Below are 19,796 nucleotides of genomic sequence, written 5' to 3' on the forward strand. Positions count from 1 at the left end.
GAAGGGCGTGTCCTCACCCCCGACGGCTCCTCCCTGTTTCCTCCTCGCCCAACGGGCGTGAGGGGGAGGAGCTTGAGCGCGGGCCCTCGCTCGCTGGTTGGCTGGGCTGCTGCCGCAGGGGCTGACGGGATACATAGTGACGGGCCTGGTGGGGGGAGCGCGGGTGTTTCTTCTTCATCGTCGTTGGCATCATCATCATCATCATCGCGGTTATTGTCATGGCGCACAATCAGATCTACTATTCGGACAAGTACGACGACGAGGAGTTCGAATACCGGTGAGAGGGGCGGGGCTTGAGGCAGGGAGAAGGGGCGTGGTTCGTTTGCGGGTGAGCGGGGCCTGTGGGACGGAGGAGGCGGGGCTATGGGTTGCCTTGGCAACGTTGTTATCGAGGGCGGGGCGTAAGCGCATTGTGGGTGGGGCCTCTGCTCATTTTTTGAGAGGGGGCATAATACAGGAGGGGGAGGATTTGCTCATAATAATTTATTATTATCATTATTATTATTTAATGAAATAGCCAATATTCCTAACCATTGGCCGTGCTGGCTGGGGGCTGATAGGCCTAAATATTACTTTCTGGGGTTTCTGCTCCGAATTTCCTGCCAATTTGAATGGTTCTGATATGATGAAATAATACCTTCCTTGCTTCAAAAGTAGCTCTCTTGCATCTGGCCCCTCTTACGTTTCCACCAGAGGCTGGTCCTGAGACAGAGAACAGCTCAGCTCTGGAGCTGCCCATAGATGCACACAAAATATTTGTCAGTGTCTCCTGTGTCTTAACGTCCTCCCCTTTTGGCGTTCTGCTCCCGCAGGCACGTGATGCTGCCCAAGGACATCGCGAAGCTGGTTCCCAAGACCCATCTTATGTCCGAGTCGGAGTGGCGGAACTTGGGGGTTCAGCAGAGCCAGGGTTGGGTTCACTACATGATCCATGAACCAGGTGGGTCGCAGGATGGGATGTAGTAGGTTGGAGGGGTGACTGTAGCAACTGGAATAAATTCTGAGAGACCCTGTTTGGGCCGAGGGGTTTTGAACAGCTCCCGATATCAGGGTACCAGGAAATGGACTGGGCAGGAAGGATGAAGATTTGAATCCCACTGCTGAGTCCCACTTTATTGCTGAAAGACTGCATCAAAATGGCCCTTTAGGGCGCAGTCCTATGGATTGCGCCTTTGGTGATCATAAAACTCAGAGGCTTATGGTCGTCCTATGCAGAACAGAGCTGCAGTTCAGAAGGAGGTAGTGAGAATGTAGATTGTAGAGAGCTGGGAGAGGCGTTTCAACTTTTTGAAATTGGGGAGGGGGACACTGCACAAAAGCTGGGGACGCATTCAGGCCAGATCTGGGGTTAGGGGGAAGGGGGATGGCCTTTTGCGGAACCCCAGAGGGCTAGATTGAGATACCCAGAGGGCCAGGTTTCACCCCAGGGCATTAGATTCTGCAGCCTTGATTTAAGCAGTCATAGCTTTAGGACGCAAGCCTATCAACTGCGTCCTCAATTATCGTAAGACCCTGAACCTGGAGGTGTCCAATCATCCAATGCAGGGTGGGGGGAGCAGCAGAGGCGATCTTCACCTCCCCGTCCTGCTTTGTATTTTATGCTAGATGGGCTTTTTTGCCCATCTATCAACGGTGCTTCAGAGGGGAAGGGAGGCCTTAGGATAGCTTGTATTCTGGCCTCTCTGGTGTCCTCGCCTCCCTGCCTACTGAAATGCCCCCCTTTCCCACTCTAAAGTCACTTCTCTGACCTTGGAAGGCAGCCGGTATGGTTCTTTCTGGGATGGGGGTGGAGGGTGGCAGATCTCAGACTCCTACCTCGGAGGAAGAATCCCCAGTATCCTATGGCCCTTGAGACAATATCTAGGGGCCATAGGATTGCTCCCTTAATCTTTTAAGCATTGCAGCAAGGAAGAGTAACATTTTTTCGTTTAAAAAAAACAAAACACTCCCCCTTGCGATTTCTTTACTTAAAATGTTTTTATTCTGTTCCTAAGCAATAAATGATGGTTGCATGAGATGCCATTTTGGAAACTACAATTGTGACTGAGCTGTAGCCATGTCACCCATCTGGGTTTAGGGTTTAGTGTTGAGACAACTGGGTTAGGCTGGAGAGTGAGGCTGTGAATTCTTTCCGAGACACTTTTAATGTATTTTATTGTTCATTTGTTTTGATACGCTGGTTATTTACCGTAATAAACTGACTTGCCACTTTTAATGTGCTATTTCCTCTCTCCCTGTAGAGCCCCACATCCTGCTTTTCCGAAGGCCGTTGCCAAAGAAGCCAGAAAAGTGACGCCTGCAGCCCCCTCTTCCGTGTTTTAGATGCAAGCACCTTTTTAAAAAACAACTGTGTGTTTTGGGAGGTTTTGTAAAAGAAGTTTGATAAATGTCTTCAATACATTTGTCAAGAGGATGCCACTCAACACAACCAGCACACCACTGATGCCAGCTGAGAAAAGCTTCCCTTGCTGCAGAAAGATTGTCTACTGAAAAGGACAAATTTAGCTATCGAAATTTAGCTAATTTATTTTAACACTGGCTGAAGGCTCCTGCTGTATGCATACAGCAGTGGGGCTATTTTGGTTTTTAAATCCCAGAGGAAGTGGCGTGTTTCTCTGCTTGGATATTTTTTAATATATATTTCTTTTTAAAATGTGTATTTCAAGTTCTCCTTCGGAACTTTTTCATGTTATTTTAACACTCCATCAATAAAATGCAAAGATTCTATGTTTCCTGTCTTTTTATCCCCTTTCCTCCAACTTATTAAACACTTTCTGTTTGCTGCTGAAATAATCCAGGTATGGCTAAAACAGCCTTGCATTTAACAACTGGTCTGGTTGCCATAGGCAAGCAAGAATTCTGTGCAGGAGAATAAGGCTGGTGGTGGAGAGATAGCTTGTTTCATTCCTCTTCTGCTAGCCTATTTGGTTTCCACACTACCCAAAGAAGAACCGTCTCTTCCTTTGCAACATGCATGGAAACGCAGCAGACTGGTGGAGTCAGGGAACGAACGAAGTAAAAAGAAAATTCTTTTACTAGCCTAAGAACCTTGTAGCCTACGTTTCCATGCTGGCTATAGAGAAGGGAGCTTCTCTCTGCAGGTAGCATGAAAAATGGTCTAATAAAAAAAAATGCAGCCCCTTTTTGTGGGGGGAGTGGGCTTATCTATAACGCTGGGCAAGAAGTATTAAAAAAAAGTAAGCTACAGGTGAACTGATTCATGTATGTTCTCTCTTTTCGAAGACAAATCCTTGGCTTGTCATGGGAAAGCTGTTCAAGCAAAACGGCGTCTCATGCACCTATCAGCTTCTTGCTGTGAGGCGGGCAAAAAATAGTTTAAAGAAATCTCAGTAGTATTTTTTTAAAAAAAGGAAAAGATGCTAGTCCTTGTTTGGATTTGAAACATTAAAGCTACAGCTGCTTAAAGCAGGCAGGCATTCTGAACCACAAGCCCTGAGGCCAAAGCTGCTCCTCAAGTGATCCTTGCAGCCAATTTTATTTTGCAAAGCTGCTTTTAGGAATGATTTCCTGCTGACTGGTATACATTATGTGATTGTGCATAATGGAGAAATGTAAGCAGAAGCTGGATGGCTATCTGTCACAGAAATGCTGTAATTGTACCTTGCATTGTAGATCTTGCAGAGGGGCTGGACTAGATGTCCTTTAGGGAAGCCTACCACCTCTAAAATTGTACGATTCCATTTATTAGCTCAGCCTTCCCCAATCTAGGGCCCTTCATATGTACTGGACTACAACTCCCATCAGCTCAACCTCAATAAGGATGGGCTTGGGCTGATGGGAGTTGAAGTCCAAGACATCTGGAGGGCCCCAAGTTGGGGAAGGCTGCTTTAGATTGAAAGCATGTGCTCTGATTATTCTTGAGTTCACAATGATTTCAGACACTTTTAACATTTTATTAGTTCCCGTGGCCTAAGCAACCAGATTGAATCAACGCTTCTCCTGGCTTCCGAAAGACAACTTCAGCTACACCCCTGCAAAGCACGATGGGAGTTGTAGTTTCCCCCTCCTTGCAAAGTGCCGCTCTTTCTCCTTCCTTCACTAGCTCAACAGAACATCAGGCTGGACCGGGACTGAGCCTCTGAGCCAATCGGCTTCTTCCCATGGGCCTTGCATTTCCCCGCCCTGTTTCCTACTGCCCAATCGGGGAAGGAGAATGCAGAGGCGGTGAAAGGGGCGGCCAATGGACAAATGGTGGGCGGGGACTCGAACCTTTGAGCTTGGGCGCTGGGTAAGTAGGAAGGAAAAGGGATTCTGTGTGTGGTGGTTGGTGGTGGGTGTTAATAGGAGCTGGTCTTCACGGATTGGGAGGGGGGGATGCCCTAGAATGTATTTTCAGCGCTATCCCCTACCCGGAAGGATTTGAAGGAGGGTATTCCTGAGCATGTGCAGAGTGCCTTCTCTCCCCGATTCCTTTCTACAAAGTAGCTGCCTTCACCTACGAAAAGCGTGAAACTTTATATATGCATGCACAAACAATCCCCAGCTGGGTGTCACTGGGATTGCCAACTTTTGAACCGTCCCCATTCTTGCGTCTTTAACCTGTGTGCGCACCTGTTCAGTTTTCCAGTTGCCAACTGGTGAATGGCGACAGTAATTTTGGTTTTCTCTCTTTAAGCCAGAATTGGACAAGACAGCGCTTTAAACAGAGGAATGCCCTCTGTAAAAGAGGACACATTGCCATCCTATCTGTGGTATCCTATCAGTGGCCGGCCACATTGTCACCTGCTGCTTTTTAAGTTTTTGTATTCATTTTGCACAGATCAAAGCTCTGTAAAAAGTTGCTAGACCGGGCTAGGCTCTCTACCTTTCTTTCATTTTTGACCATCACCACCCCTGCCCGGTTTCTGACCCTAACCATTAGCTGGCTTGTTTATTTGTTTGTTTTGGCTAGTGCCATCCAGACCGTGTTGTCATGGGGACATTCCTTTGCCGCCTTTAGACCTCGCAGGCTCAATGTGCCTGAGTCTCATGCGCTGGAACCGTCAGCTCTGCAGGGGCATTCTGCGTGCGGGGCGGCCGAGTGGGCAAGTACGAACCATGGCGGAGCAGAGCAATGACACTGTCTCCGGGAGCAGAGAAAGGGCGTCAGATGGGACCGTGACCGCTGGGATCATCGTTATCGGGGATGAGATCCTAAAGGTGTGTGAGCCGACTGTGCGGTTGTGACCGTGAGCATTTAGGTGGCTTCCGGGGTTAGAGAAATATACCGAGGATAGCTAAATGAAGCTGCCATTTCGTTGCCACTCCTGGGAAGGCAAACAGCAGAAGAGTAGTTATTCCAGAGCAATTATTTATTTCAGATTAAAATTCCGTGACCTAGAGCAGAGGTGGACCAGGAAGTACATCTCCAGATGTTTGGAGTTCAGCTCCCAGCATCCCTGACTATTGTCCATACTGGCACGGGCTTCTGGGAGTTGAAGTTCCTAACATCTGCAGATCGATCCTTTGCCCATCCCTAATCTAGAAGGGGAACTGGAGCCATTCCACCAGTCCTGCTGAAGATCACCCCTATGAAGCTCCTCGTCCCCCAACTGTCTCCATCAGCAGCCATTTTAGCAGGCTGTACTGAGGGAGATGAGAGGGAAAACAGGGCCATGCCACCGGCCCTGCTTTTAAGGACTACTTCATTTTTTTCCCACCTTCCCTCCTCATCCCTTTTTCCTTGTGTGCCGTGTCTTTTTAGATTGTGAGCCTGTGGGCAGAGGCTGTCTTTTTTAATTGATTGCATATAAGCTGCTCCAGGAGCCTTTTGGCCTGAGTGGGATGAAAATTCTTTAAATACATACATACATACATACGTGATGTCGTGCTATGGGGCTGACTAAACAGAACTTCCATTGCACAGAAGCAGTCTGTTTCTGAATAGCAGTTGCCACAGAGCAAACAATGGGGCAGGAGCAAGGGTGAGGTATTATCTTCATGCCTTTGCTTCCATCTCTATATGTATTTTTAAAAGCAAGTTCCTAGTCCTTAGGGATATCAACCTGAGAAGGTGTGCAGAAAGCTCAGAGGCTAGAAGAGGGCGAGAGTAGAGCTTTGATCTTCTTGGACTTCCCTTTGGCTTTATACAAAACAGGGGAAATGTGTGCAGGTTTGCTTAGCTGGCATAATGAGAGGACTGCTCCTGTACCTTGAAAGAGTTTTGTTATGCAAAAATCAGCTGGGGAGAAGTTTTCCCTGTTGGCTTTGAGAATTATGATCACACCATTGTTAAGCTGGCTTTGAAAACTGTGTATCTTGGTACATATCAAGAACAGGACCCAGTCGAGTGTGGGTTGTTATTGAACCATGGGCTGCTTGTTCAGCTGTTGGTTAGCATGTGGCCTGAACCCAGGACATTTTCCACAGGATGGCTTGTTAACCACCCTGAACAACCCAACAATAAACTGTGGGTTCTAAAAGTGGCTTGTTTGACAAAAATAAGCCACATTGCAGGGTTAAGAAGCCACCCAGCAGAAAATGTCCTGGGTTCAGACAACACGCTAACCCCTGGTTCAACAAACAACCCACAGTGAACCACTGAGCGTGGGTTAGCGTGTTGTGCGAACTCAGTCATTGCAAATTTAAAACAAGAAAAAGGTTGCAGAATTCGGAATAGATTTTTTTAACAAAGGTGTGCCTGCTTTCTCGGCAGGGCTACACCCAAGACACAAACTCGTTCTACATGTGTAAGAAGCTTCGGTCGCTGGGTGTGACGGTGGCCAAGATCTCCGTGGTTCCTGACGAGGTGGGCGCCATCGCCGACGAGATCTCGTCTTTCGCCCGCAGCTTCACCTACGTCCTGACGTCGGGGGGGATCGGCCCCACCCATGATGACGTGACCTTTGAGGCGGTGGCCCAGGCCTTCGGGGAGAAAGTCTTCCCCCACCCGGAAATGGTCAAGCTGGTGAATCGGTTCTTTGGCAAGTCGGATGCCGGGTGCCCTGAGATGAAGCTGGCCCGCATCCCTGTGTCATCGCTGCTCAACTACGGCATGGACAAGGAGACGGGCCGCCTCTTCACCTACCCCCTCATCAGCGTCCGTAACGTCTACGTCTTCCCAGGCATTCCATCACTGATGCAACGGGCCCTGGAGGGCCTGGGCCACCTCTTCCGCAATGAGAAGACCCACTTCTGCTCGCAGGAGATCTATGTCAATGCGGAAGAAGTCCTCATCGCTCCTGTGCTGGACCAGGCCAACGCCAATTTCCGGCGCCGCACAAGCCTGGGCTCCTACCCTGATTGGGTCAGCAACTACTTCCGGGTCAAGCTGACCCTCGACTCGGACTCGGAGGCGGATTTGGAGGAGGCGACTTCCTTCCTGATGAAGAATTTGCCCAAGGGGGTTGTCGTGCCCCTAGTAGTTGATCCTGTTGCCCGGGCAGCCGCAGACGTGTATGCCCTGGCCGAGTCCGGTAGGGTAATAACAACGCCCAGCACGCTCCTGCTTTGGGAGTTATAGAGTCGTAGGTTACAGGGGCAAGAGTGGGTGGGTGCTGAAATGAGGGCCAGTGTGGTATAGTGGTTAGAGCAGCTTTCCCCAACCTGGTGCCCTCCAGAAAAGTTGCACTGTGACTCCTAGCATTCCCAGCCAGCATGGCCATTGACCATGCTGGATGAGGAACATAGGAATTGTGGTCCGACACATCTAGAGGGCACCAGGTTAGGAAAGACTGGCTGAGACTGTCAGGCTAGGACTAGACCAGCCGAATTGAAGCTGATGCTTGCCAGATGTTTGGAATTCCACTCCCAGCATTCCCAGCTGGCTGGGCCTGATGGGAGTTGAATTCCCAAACATCTGGAGGGTACCACTTTGGAGAACACTGGACAGAAGACCTGTGTTCAAATCCCCACTTAGCAATGAAGCTCACTGGATAAGCTCAGCTCAGTTATTCTCTCTCTGTCTCTGGTCATCACACCTAAAAAAGATATTATACAGTTGGGAAAAGTACAGGAAAGGCAACTGAAATAATCAAGGAAATGCTGGAGCATTTCCCCTATGAGGGGTGGTTACAGCAGCTGGGATTTTTAGCTTGGAAAAAAAAGATGGTAAGGAGAGACCTGGGATGTATGGGATGGAGAATGTGGATAGGGAGACAGTTTTCTGCCTCTCATAATACTAATGACCCAGACAATATAAAAGGAAGGATTTCTTTACACAGCACAAGAGTTTAACTGTGGAATTCGCTACCACAAGATGTAGTGATGGCCACCAATTAGATGGTTAGACAAATTCCTGGAGGAGATGGTTATCAATGGCTACTAGTCTTCATGGCTATGTGATCAGAAGCAATATGCCTGTGTATATCAATTGCTGGGGATCATGGGTGGGAGGGTGCTGTTGCACTCCTGTCCTGCTTATGGGTTTTCCCTGGGCAGCTGGTTGGCCACTGTATGAGCAGAAGGCTGGACTCAATGGACCCTTGGTCTGATCCAGCAGGGCTCTTCTGATGTTCTTATATTCTGATTTTGTCGTGCACTAATAGCATTCCACTCTGCAGGTTCCCCTCTTGGCCAGAAGGTGGCAGCAGCCATCCGCACCATCGAGGAAGCCCTGGACCGATACATCCTGTCGAAGGCTTGCGTGGGGTTCAACGGCGGGAAAGACTGCACGGCCTTGTTGCACCTCTTCCATGCCGCTGTTCAGAGGTGCCTCTCGCACTCTCCTCTCTTATGTCCTTATACATTGTTGATTTGATAAGCTTGGGAGGGGCCTTGGCACGGTGGTAAAGCAGCTGCTTCATGTGCCGAAATTCCCAGGCTCGTCTGAAAAGGATCAGGTAGCAGCTTAAGGGCAAAACCTCTCGCTGCCCATTGGAGCAGTAGACCAGGGGACTCCATCTCCCAGTATTCCTGACCATTGGCCATGGAGGCAGGGGTTTCTGGGAACTGAATTTGAGAGCGTCTGGAGATCTCTACCTTCCAGCAGCCCAGCCCACCCCTACAGTAAACAATACTGGGATAGGCAGACAAGCAGGTGACCTGGTCTACAGCAGCTTTGAAATGGATGTGCTGTGTGTTGCCTCTCTCCCCCAGGCGGTACCCAGAGAGAACAGAGAAGCTGCAAGCCCTCTACATCCACACTGTGTCCCCGTTTCCCGAGGTGGAGGAGTTTATCAAAGACACGGCTCAGCGGTATGGACCATGGACATATTCCAAGGCTGAGAACGCATAAGAACGTAAGAAGTGCCGTGCTGGATCAGACCAAGGGTCCGTCTAGTCCAGGACTCTGTTCGCACAGAGGCCAACCAGCTGTCGACCAGGGACCAACAAAGCAGGACATGGTGAAACAGCACCCTCCCACCCATGTTCCCCAGCAACTGGTGCACACAGGCTTACTGCCTCAGATACTGGAGTTCACACACAGCCATCAGGGCTGGTAGCTATGGATCGCCTTCTCCTCCAGGAATTTATCCAACCCCCTTTTAAAGCCATCCAAATTGGTGGCCATCACTACATCTTGTGGTAGGGAGTTCCATAATTTATGCGCTTCCTTTTATTTGTTCTGATTCTCCCACCAATCAGCTTCGCTTAACGTGACAGAGGTGTACGAAGTGATGCATGGTGCACAGAAGGCAGATAGGGAGACATTTTTCTACCTCGTAATACTAGAAACCAATGGGGTCATCCCATGAGGCTGATTGCTGGGAGATTCTGGGCAGATAAAAGAAAGGACTTCTTCCAACTATGGAACTCACTTCCACAAGATATAGTGATGGCCACCAATTGGGATGGCTTTAAAAGGGGAGTGGACAAGTTCCTGGAGGAGAAAGCTGTCAATGGCTACAAGTTCTGATGGCTACGTGCTACCTCCGGTATCATAGGCAGTCTGCCTGTGTATACCAGCTGCTGGGGAACATGGGCAGGAGGGTGCTGTTGCACTTGTGTCCTGCTTGTGGGTTTTCCATGAGCCGTTGGTTGGCCACTGTGACCAGAATGCTGGACTGGATGGACCTTTGGCCTGATCCACGATGGCTCTTCTTATGTTCTTAACAAGCAACCCTTGGCAACTTCACTTACTGCGTCATACATTTATAATTGTGTTTTATTTTATTTATTTATTTAAATTTTTTAAGGATTTTTATGCCGCCATTCAGCCAAAAAAGGCTCTCACGCCGGCTTACAAAAGTATTTCTTGACAGTCCCTGCCCACAGGCTTACAATCTAAAAGACATGACACAAAAGGAAAGGGGATTGGGAGGGAGGAGGAGGAGGGGGAAAAGGAAAGCAAATTCAGGCACTTCAATCTTAGTTGTAAAGTTCAGCAGTTACAGTTGACAGCAGTAGGGAGGGGGCTCTCAGCTGGAGCTGGACCCAGGCACGGTGGAGAGGTGCCTGGCTGCTGCTTCCTCCCTCACTGGTGGCCTCATTTTATTTTTGGGCACCACTTAGAGGACCCTGTCAATAACATGTGTTTTTAAAATGTATAGCGATGTACAATTCCAAGGATTCTTTGGTGCTGGGGGTATTTTCTTATTTATTTATTTTTAAAGATTTATGAGCTCCCTTTTGATCTTAATGATCTCCGAGGCGGGTTATGACAGATTAAAATGATACAACAATATTTAAATGCAATATCTACCTTTTGTGGGTTTAAAAAAAGAGATTTCTGGCATTGTTAGTTGCCTTCGGGCAGGGGCTGCGACCGTTGGCCATACCCCAAAACAGGTTTGGAATATGTGATCTGCAGCCCAGGAGTTTTGGAGTGCAGTGAGCAGAAGTTTATTGCTGTGTTAATTAGGTAAGGCAGAAAGCCTGATACTTAAAGCAGGCTTGGCCAATCCGGATGCTTGATTCTGTTTACCCATCAAGAGGGTTCAGGCTGCCTGCCAATCACAATGCGTGAACAGGATTCCAAGGGGAGGGGAGGTTCTTGGATCATGTTCCGGACTCCCTAATGCCTCTTGACGATTTCTTAAACCTTCCACAGGTATAACCTCCACGTCTGTGATGTCCATGGGAATATAAAAGAGGCCCTGGGTGGCCTCAAAACCCAGCACCCGGAACTTGAGGCGGTGTTGATGGGCACCCGCCGCACCGATCCTTACTCCTGCACGTTGACGCCGTTCTGCATGACAGACCCTGACTGGCCCCAGTACATGAGAGTTAACCCTCTCCTGGTACGTGACAGCCTCTAGGCTAAATGTTCTTGAATGCGTGGCTGGGTGGGTACACATTAATATAGCTGTGTCATCTTGCCGCATAAGCAGAAATTTGCAGCCAAAAATCTGGCTGTGTCAGGCGTCAGAGCTCTGGAACCAAGATCCCAGCAGCCAAGGTTCTGGCGGCTTCCCTTCTTTGCCGCCACCTCTGCCAGCACTCTGTGCCTGGCAGACGGGGTTCTGGGCTTCAAGGGCGCCACCTAAGCCGTGCCACCTGCCTCTCGGTTTTGTCAGCTGACCCCAGAGGGCCAATCTCTGCCTGCCAGGTCATATAAAAACCCTGGTCTGAGAGCTTACTTCCTAGTCTGAACCACTCCGCTCACCTCCCTGGTCTTAGCTGCTGCTCCCCGCCCCTGAACCAATGTCTTTTAGAACCTGAGCCCTTACCTGTCTCTTTTAGGCCACATTTCATGCCTCTGGTTGCTTTGGGCCTTCATATATTGCCTTTGGGACTTGACCTCTCACCCATCTCAGACTGCATTACCTGCCCTTGCAGACAAAGATCACCTTGTCCATCCTTGCATTTAAGTTTCTCCGGGACATACATTTGTGTGGGGTTTAGCATAAGGTACCAGCAGTTCTCCTGATAACCCCCTTTTTTCCTTCCTGATTGCCCCACAGGACTGGACGTATCGAGATATATGGAGCTTCCTTCGCACCTTATATATCCCCTACTGCATTCTTTACGACAAGGGGTAGGAACAGTAATGGTATTTTTAAATAATAGATAGAATGATAAACATATATTGCCTTTTATAGGGTGTGGGGCGTCAACTATTGGGCGGTCACATTCAGAACCAGTGGAAGTTTCCAGACAGTCTTCCAGGGCAGCTCCACATTCAACCCAATTACAGTAATCTAACCCACACAGAAACATTGGAAGCTGCTTTATGCTGAGTCAAGTTCTTGGTCCATCTAGCCCAGTATTGTTGACACTGACTGGCAGCAGCAGCTTTCCAGGTTTTCACACATCTTTACCCCGTGAGGTAGATGAGGCTGAGGTGTCATGGCTGTGCCCAAAATCATCTGTGGCAGCTTCACACCTGCACAGGAAGTTGAACCCAAGTCTCTCTATTCCTCATCCCTGGTTTGAGTCTAACATATCTACTGCACTGTATGGGAGTTGAGGCTTGGGCATTTTAGAAAGCTGGGTTGCATTAAAGATGACTGGCCGTGAATGATGTCCCTTATTTTTCTCTCTCACTCTTTCCCTCTGAACACCCCATACTCTGACAGCTACACTTCGCTCGGCAGCATGAGCAACACACAGAAGAACCCGGCCCTGTGCTACACGGACGCCCGAGGACGGGAATGCTACCGGCCAGCCTATGAGCTAGAAAATGAAGAGGACGAGCGAAACTCCCGCCATTGAATCCTGGCTAGGCCTGAAGCCTGTTGCCCTAGCAACCGTTGGCTGGCCCTGCAGAGCCTAACTCGGTTAAGGCCAGGCCTGCTTCAGCTGAGGCGAAACAGAGCAGTGCCTCCACCAGTGGGACACTGTGCCATACAGCGGCCTTTCCAGCCCCATTGGCACCCTGCGGAGTTGCCACACACATACGTGTTATGGTACAGCCCTGTCCCTGTGACAGTTAGTGGTCAGCCGTAAACATCCTTCCCTGCGTCGTGTGAGAAAGCGAAAATAAACCCAGTTAATTCCAGCCCCGCCGTATTCTTGGTTACTTCTTTTTGGTTTTGTGCTGCTGTACCTAAGTAAGCCAAATAAGTGGCAATAGTTTACAGGAGCAGGATGGCACAATGGAGAGAGAATGGGGGCTTCTTGGAATCAGACAACACTTGGTGTTTTCGGCAAAAGATGCCCAAATTACCTTTTTAAATTTCCCACTTAAACAGATGATATCACCTCACACACTGAGTATTCAAACGCCAGGATTAGGGTAAAATATAACTCTTCACCTCCTCTGTCTTCTTGTTGTTGTTATTAATCATAATCACAGGCATGATTATGTTTCGAATCTTTATTAGGTTTATTGTTAATAGTAATACATCTGGCAATAGTAACAATAATGAATAATACTACTTTTCTGTAGCAACTATGCATGGTAATGTACAAAGTAAAACCGAGGACCAGTCCCTGCCCAGAAGGAGCTTACAAATCTAAAATTGGATTTTGATTTGATCTAAAACTGGATCAGTGTTCGGAGTAAGAAGGGAGGTGGGAATAAACTCGGGAACAGCACTGGAAGAGGGAAGTTTAACCCACTTTACGTGAGCTGTTTTCCCCAATCGAAATTCCTTCCCGAAACTGTTAATCAGGGCCAGGTTTGTGATGGACCTGGGCGAAGTGTCCTTCAGTAGGAAACACTTGCTCAAAACAGCGGCAGGTGGCTGCATTTAGCCGTCCTTTTCATTTCCCAGAATGCCTCAGAATGACACTAGGCCAGGGGGCATTGTGGGAAATGAAATGTGTGGCTAAACGCTGCTACCTGACGCTGCTAAGAGTGCTGGGCCAAAGGAAAAATCATTAGGGGTGGGGGTTCTGCTAGGGCACTGTTGCTTGGCAGCTCTCCAAAAATGAATCAACAGGATAAAAAGTGATCTTGACTTAACTAGACCAACAAATGAAACAAAAACGTTAAGGCAAAATAGATATTTCTATACTGGCCTTCCCCCAAGCCGGCAGCCTTCAGATGGGTTGGACTAGAACACCCATCATTCACAGCCAGCATGTCCGTGGTGGCTGGGGATAATGGGAATTGTGATCTGGAGGGCGCCATCTATACAGAAATAATAAATCTTCATGTAAACGACCAAATATATAAACTAAGCCAAATGGGATGTATCTTTTTCCACTGAAGGAAACCTTTTGTTGTTGAAAGTGGTTTGGCCTGATACTTCTTTATTTGTGTATATCGCATTATCATCCTATCTGCTCTGTTGACGTGGTTTTCGGCTTACTGATAAACATCCTGACTCGAGTGATATATGAAAAGCGTTCCTTTTTGCATATAGATAAATGAAATCATTACAAGAAAAGGCCTCTGAGCATGAACAGAGAGCACCTTTGCCTCAGCACTTCGAGGTTTTACTCCTCTCCACTGCACCCCAGACCCGCTTTTGAAAGCGGGGAGCTGTAAGATTTATTAAGCACATCGCTTAAATTTGTGGCGAGGCTGTGTTTTATTCCGCGATAATTGCAGGACGTTGTCAAGCAGAAGAGAAGGACCTCTGAGCGTGTGCAGAGTGCTTTTGTGTATATTTTCTCCCCTTCTTTGAGTCTCTAGACTGAGCTTGCATGAGGATGACAGGTGTTAATATCTTCACTGGTGGAGCGGTTTAGGCAGCTGTTTCTCCTTCCCTCAGAAATACTAGTCCTGGGGGTGGTGAGAGGTTTTAGATTAGCGAAACAGCGCAGGGGGAAGTGGTTAAAACTCCCCCTTCTCGGGGCCGCTGCCTCCCCCATAAAAATCGGGAACCCCCCGCTCCGCAGCAGCTTTCATGTTAAAAAATCACCTCAGGTTTGCTCACGGACTTCCCACGCCACATCTGTTTTGGTTGTCACCGTGCGGCTAACAGCTCGAGCTGTGAACGAAGGAAGTCCCTGGGCCGCGAACCGGAGGGGAAGAGGGCTGCTGTGTGAACACAGAAAAAATGAACCTTGTGCCCAATTTCTCTCTGCTGTGGCCTGCCTTGACAAATGGGGGGGCTTGTTTGAGACACCCAGCATTAGAATATCTGGTTTTATTGTTGTGGGGATAACCCCTGCAGCTTTTGCTTCGCTGTGGGGAAAGTTCAGCTGTTAGGACTGGCATTCACACACACACACAAGCTTCTAGCGGGCATCCCTGACAGGGCACTGTGGCCTCTGGACAGTGGAGAAGCTTCCAGCGATATCCCAGCGCACAAAGGCACGGAGACGTCAGTGTCACACGCCGGTTAAAAGCCGGCTCGCCTCTGAAGCGGCCCAGACCAGGATGTTTCTCCCTTGGCGGTGGTTTGCGGGCCTGTGTCCGTGGGGCTCGGCAGCCCCTGGGGGTCTCTACGGCCCCCGGCGGGCCGTGCACAGGCTGGCCTTCCCACACTACAAAAACGGCCGTTCAGTCCGCTTAGTTTACTTGGCCCAACAGGTTCTCCAGGAGTGTGTTTATGTGCTTCTCTGCTGCTGGTGTATAAAAGAGCTTTTGGACTAGAGGGGGGTCTCCAAGGCCCCTGGTTTTGCGTGCCGTTCTTCTAGGTAGGTTTTGGGGTACCTTGCTTTTCCAGGCCTTGGGAGATACAACCTGGGTGGTACTGGGTGGTTGAAGGTAAGTAAACCACAGGCCTGAGTGATTAGCAGGTCTGCGATTTCAGGGCAAACGGAAGAAAGGACTGCTCAGTCTCAGAATACGTGCTCTGCATGCAGAAGCAACCGGGTTTGATTTTCGGCACCTCCCAGTAAGGCTGAGAAACGCTCCCAGTTGAAACCCTGGGGAGTCTCTGCTAGTGTAGCCAGTCCTGAGATAGGTGGACCATGGCTGTAACTCCATAAAAGGCAGCTACCAAAGCCCCTTTGGAGGAGGGAACATAGCTCAGAGGGTCTGACTCAGTAAGCAAGTTGGGGAATCACAGGGTGCAGAGTTTCCTTACAGGACTCGCTGCCACAAGGTGGTGCCTAGGCAAATTCATGGTCTTATGGGGAACCTCCACATTCAGCCGCAGTGTATCTCTGAATACCAGTTGTCAAGGGGTAAGTGCACGATAATAATAATAATAATAATAATAATAATAATAATAATAATAATAATTTTATTTCTCCCCGACTCTCCATCCTGATTGAGGCGGGGAACAACAAGAAACAACAAAATACATAATACCCAATTAAAACATAATAAGCATTGTTAAAAACATCCTAAAAACATTTTTAAAACATCTTAAAAAGGGGGTGCCCCAACGTCCCAGCTTTGTGGGGATTTGGCTGGCCACTCTTGGAAACAGGATACCGGGCTAAGACAGGGCTGGGAATCTTTTTTATGCCGAGGACTTAATTTCCTCCAGGGAAATGGCTTGGAGGGGGCACATACTGGGGTGGGAGCTGATGATGGGCCACCCACTTTGCCTATGCTACCTCTCACTCATTCCTCTTTCTGTCTCTCTTCTCCCATACTTCTCTGTCTTTCTTCCTTCTACTCCCCCCTCCACTTCTCTCTCCCCACCCCATCCTCACCACACCCTACCTCCCAGTGCAGCATTTAAGCTTAGAGAAAAGAGGGGGTTGGGGGGGTGACGGTCAGGGGAGGGTTAGTCCCTCTCTCCTGAGTTGCCACCCCCCTGAGAAGCACCACCATGGGGCAATTAGGTTTAGAGAGGGAAAGCAAAAGCTCCCGTTAGGATCCAAAGGCAGCACAGGCTGCATCCGGCCCCACAGGCAGGCGGATTCCCACCCCTGGCCTAGACGGACTGTCATTGTAATCAGAGAGGGCTCATCTTATATTCTTGTGATGCTTTAATTGAAAGTATCATCAGAAAGTGTGGGTTTCTCCAGCAGTGAAGTTAGGGGTGGAGTGTCAGGGGCACCTCTCCTGGATGTAGCAAAACAGGAACGTGGCATATTGAGAAGTGTTTCCGTGAGGGGTGCACGTGTGCCCCCCCCCCATGCCTTTATGCAGCCATCACGCCCATCTGGGCCACTGGGAGTGCAAAGGGGTTAAAGCCACCTCCTCTCCCCAGTGAACCCAAAGCAACCAGTATCTCTCTTTCTGCTCCACTGGTTATGCTTAAATATTCCATATCCAAAAGCAAACATTACATCAGTGTTATGTAATGCTTTCTTTATTGATATGGAACAATTAAGCATAATTCCATTGAAAAGGCAGATATACAATGCTCATTTAAAGTACAATCCTGTACATGTCTAGAGAGAGGGAAAAGTCCTGCAGCTCTCAGCCAGCATAGGAGGCTTAGTATGGGCAGCAAGCCTGGGCAGGAGAGTATCATACGTTTTATTTAGTGGGCAGTATCCAATGCTGGCACTCCACTTATGCCATTGACCGAGCACTAGCATAAGTGACAGCTGGTGCAACAGATTTCCCTGGAAACCCCATCATGCCAGCCTACTATGCTATTGGATTTGTGCTAGAGGTTCCTTAAGCCAGTGCTACATCAGTGCTGTAAGCGGAGCAGCAGTGTTGGAGGCTGCCCATTGGCTCCATGTCTATAGCCTAGGGCAGAAAATTAAATATATATAAATGCAATAATAAATAAATAAATATAAATAAATAATAAATAATAAATCAAGTCCCCGAGTGCAGCTGGGTTGTGCCTTGTAGCCTCTGAGCAGGAATAGTCTATCTGAAAAGTTTCGCCAACTTTCCAACCCAGCTCGTATTTCATTTCAGGCCCCTGGGATGTAAAGACCAAACAACCAAATACCGCAGCTCTCTCACACACAACGACAGCAACCTGGTTTTCTGAGAGAAGCAGAGACACGACGCTCAGCCTGGGGAAAGAAGAGAGGCGGCAGAGTTGGTGTCTCAGCTGTATTTCCGTCTGCTGTAGGCTGGGAATGTGAGCAGCCGAAGACTTCAAAACAAAGATGTACAGACTCTTGGGCTGCGTCCAGCTGGCTCATTCAGAAAATGTGGGGTGTGTACGTCCCCCTCCTGGACTTCTACCACTACACAGGAAGGAGACCAGAAACAAAGGGGAATGGAGCTCCTGTATCTTTAAGAGTAATATAGCAGGGAGACTTTCAGCTGGAACCAGACAGCAGGGACAAGCGCTGGGCACACAACATGTTTTTGCAGGATCAGTTAAAAATAAATAAATAGAATAGTGAGGTCTATATTGTGGCTAGGGTAGTGGGAACAATCATCTATTGCACCCCATGAACCGGACCGTGGGAGATATCTAAACACTTACCTGTGAGAAACCTAAGATCAGGAATTCAAACCGGCCAACGGAGCTGAATCAATACTTGTTTTAAAAGCGATGAATTACTATTCCCATTTTACAGGTGAAGAATACTGAGGCTGAGAGATAAGCAATAATTAACACAAAGTCACCCACGCCAGAGATATTTTTCCCCCTTGCAATTTTTCCCCTCATTAAAGTGTTGGGAGTTAGAAACCCTTGGGGATCTACCGCAAATCGCCCATTAAATCCTGACCTAGCTTTTGCCCACTCCCTCCCTGTCATGTGGCGGGGATTGGAACAGGAAGGAAAAGTGTTGGAACTCCCTCTTCCACAGAACTCTGAAAAGCAGAGAGGCCTCATTCTCCTTTGCATCTAGCTGATCATCCTCATTTTAGGCTATTTGGATGCCCCTCTTCTCTCTAACCATGTTAAAGCAAATCTCCCTGCATGCAGAAAGCTATGCTACCAGGAAGAAAGTATGTCTAAGAACCTTTGTCCCTAAGATGCTAGATTTTTTTTCATGCAGGGAGAGTTTGGAGTTTTTACCGGGGCAAACATTCAATCATGTGATGGCAGCTCTCCCCCTGCAAAAGCAAAACATAACCATGTACCAGCATTTAAAGTGGCGCTGATGTGCTGTGATGAGATTGTGCAATGGTTTAAGTTGGGCGTGCCGCTTCTGAACATTATAATCATCTAAAGGTATGTTGTGCTTCTTCCCACCAATGGGGTTTTGTGGCTCCGCATTTTCCAAATACGGCTTCCTGCAATGAGCATCGGAGGAGGGTGTCCTGTCGATTGGGTGCATCAATTTGGTAGTGGGCTTTTCCCTTGCTCCTGAGTAAAATCCCAGGGCACCCAACTGGCAGGAGATGGTCGAATGTGCCTTCTGCACCTCTGCTTAGAATAATGACTACCAAACCTTCCAATCCCACGGATTGGGCCCTTCCTCTGTATATTGGCAATGCTTGCATAGTTTGATAAGCCAATAAAAAGAACACATTTGACTGTTGGCTGTGTTTTAATCACATCAGGTCTTTAATCAGCACTTCTTTGCAATGCAAGGAGCAAGTCCAGAGGGCTCTTGTCAACAGGGTCCTGCTATGGCGTGGCTGCCCGACCATGCCTATCCCTGGCGCCAGCTATGCCTAGAGATGTTTCAGGATCTCCTTGGCTGGAGGTATTTAAGCAGAGGCCAGATGGGAGGAGCTGCTACATTCCTGAGCCAAGCAAGGGGGTGGAGTAGATGACCTCCACGGCCCCTTCTGCTTCAAGGCAGCGTCTGAACCCTATCCGCCGCTACCTCCATGCACCGTTTGGGACATGCTGATCGACTCCGACGCAGCATGGCAGGCCCCGTGTTCTCTGGCTGCAAGCAAGCCTCTCTGCTGCAGTAGCCGCTTCCCCATTCCTGACTCGGGCTGCCTCGCCAGGCCTGCTTCTCGTCCCCCAGCGCCACTCCAGGCCGTTTCCTGCTTCTCGTGATAAGATCCTCTCTCCCTTTGCAGATCCCAGACTGGCTGGAGCTCACGCCAAAGGTCACATCCTGGCCAGGCCGCAGCAGTCTGGCTGAGAAGGGCATTAGGCCGGCGGTGGGCACCCCCCTTTGGAACTGGGGCTCCCCGGCTCTTGGCTGCGGGGTGGTGGGCCAGCTGGCTCTGCGGCGTCTCGGATCCTGGCTGGCGCCACTTGGCATAAACCATGCCCGGCTTTGAAAGGTGCCCTCCTTGCCCATCCTGTTTCGAGGGAAGGAGGCAGGGGACCAGCGGTAGCTCCCCAAATCTT

At 49.0% G+C, this 19,796-nt stretch overlaps 3 protein-coding genes across 3 annotated transcripts in view; 2 read left to right on the forward strand and 1 right to left on the reverse strand.

The window, feature by feature from the left end:
• The window catches only part of PBXIP1 (PBX homeobox interacting protein 1), a 167,776-nt gene that overhangs the window by 69,658 nt on the left and 78,322 nt on the right, over positions 1-19,796 (reverse strand). The gene's annotated exons all lie outside the window — the stretch shown is intronic.
• CKS1B (CDC28 protein kinase regulatory subunit 1B) lies at positions 157-2,727 on the forward strand. Its single transcript, XM_063145820.1, has 3 exons — positions 157-277; positions 813-940; positions 2,241-2,727. The coding sequence occupies exons 1-3, from the start codon at positions 219-221 to the stop codon at positions 2,291-2,293; spliced, it is 240 nt and encodes a 79-aa protein (XP_063001890.1). The 5' UTR covers positions 157-218; the 3' UTR covers positions 2,294-2,727.
• On the forward strand, positions 4,898-12,819 carry FLAD1 (flavin adenine dinucleotide synthetase 1). The gene is made up of 7 exons (XM_063145607.1): positions 4,898-5,160; positions 6,656-7,415; positions 8,502-8,649; positions 9,037-9,135; positions 10,931-11,120; positions 11,784-11,857; positions 12,399-12,819. The coding sequence occupies exons 1-7, from the start codon at positions 4,975-4,977 to the stop codon at positions 12,532-12,534; spliced, it is 1,593 nt and encodes a 530-aa protein (XP_063001677.1). The 5' UTR covers positions 4,898-4,974; the 3' UTR covers positions 12,535-12,819.

The sequence above is a fragment of the Elgaria multicarinata genome, chromosome 21 (genome assembly GCF_023053635.1).
Source record: "Elgaria multicarinata webbii isolate HBS135686 ecotype San Diego chromosome 21, rElgMul1.1.pri, whole genome shotgun sequence".
In the NCBI taxonomy this organism is placed as follows: domain Eukaryota; kingdom Metazoa; phylum Chordata; class Lepidosauria; order Squamata; family Anguidae; genus Elgaria; species Elgaria multicarinata.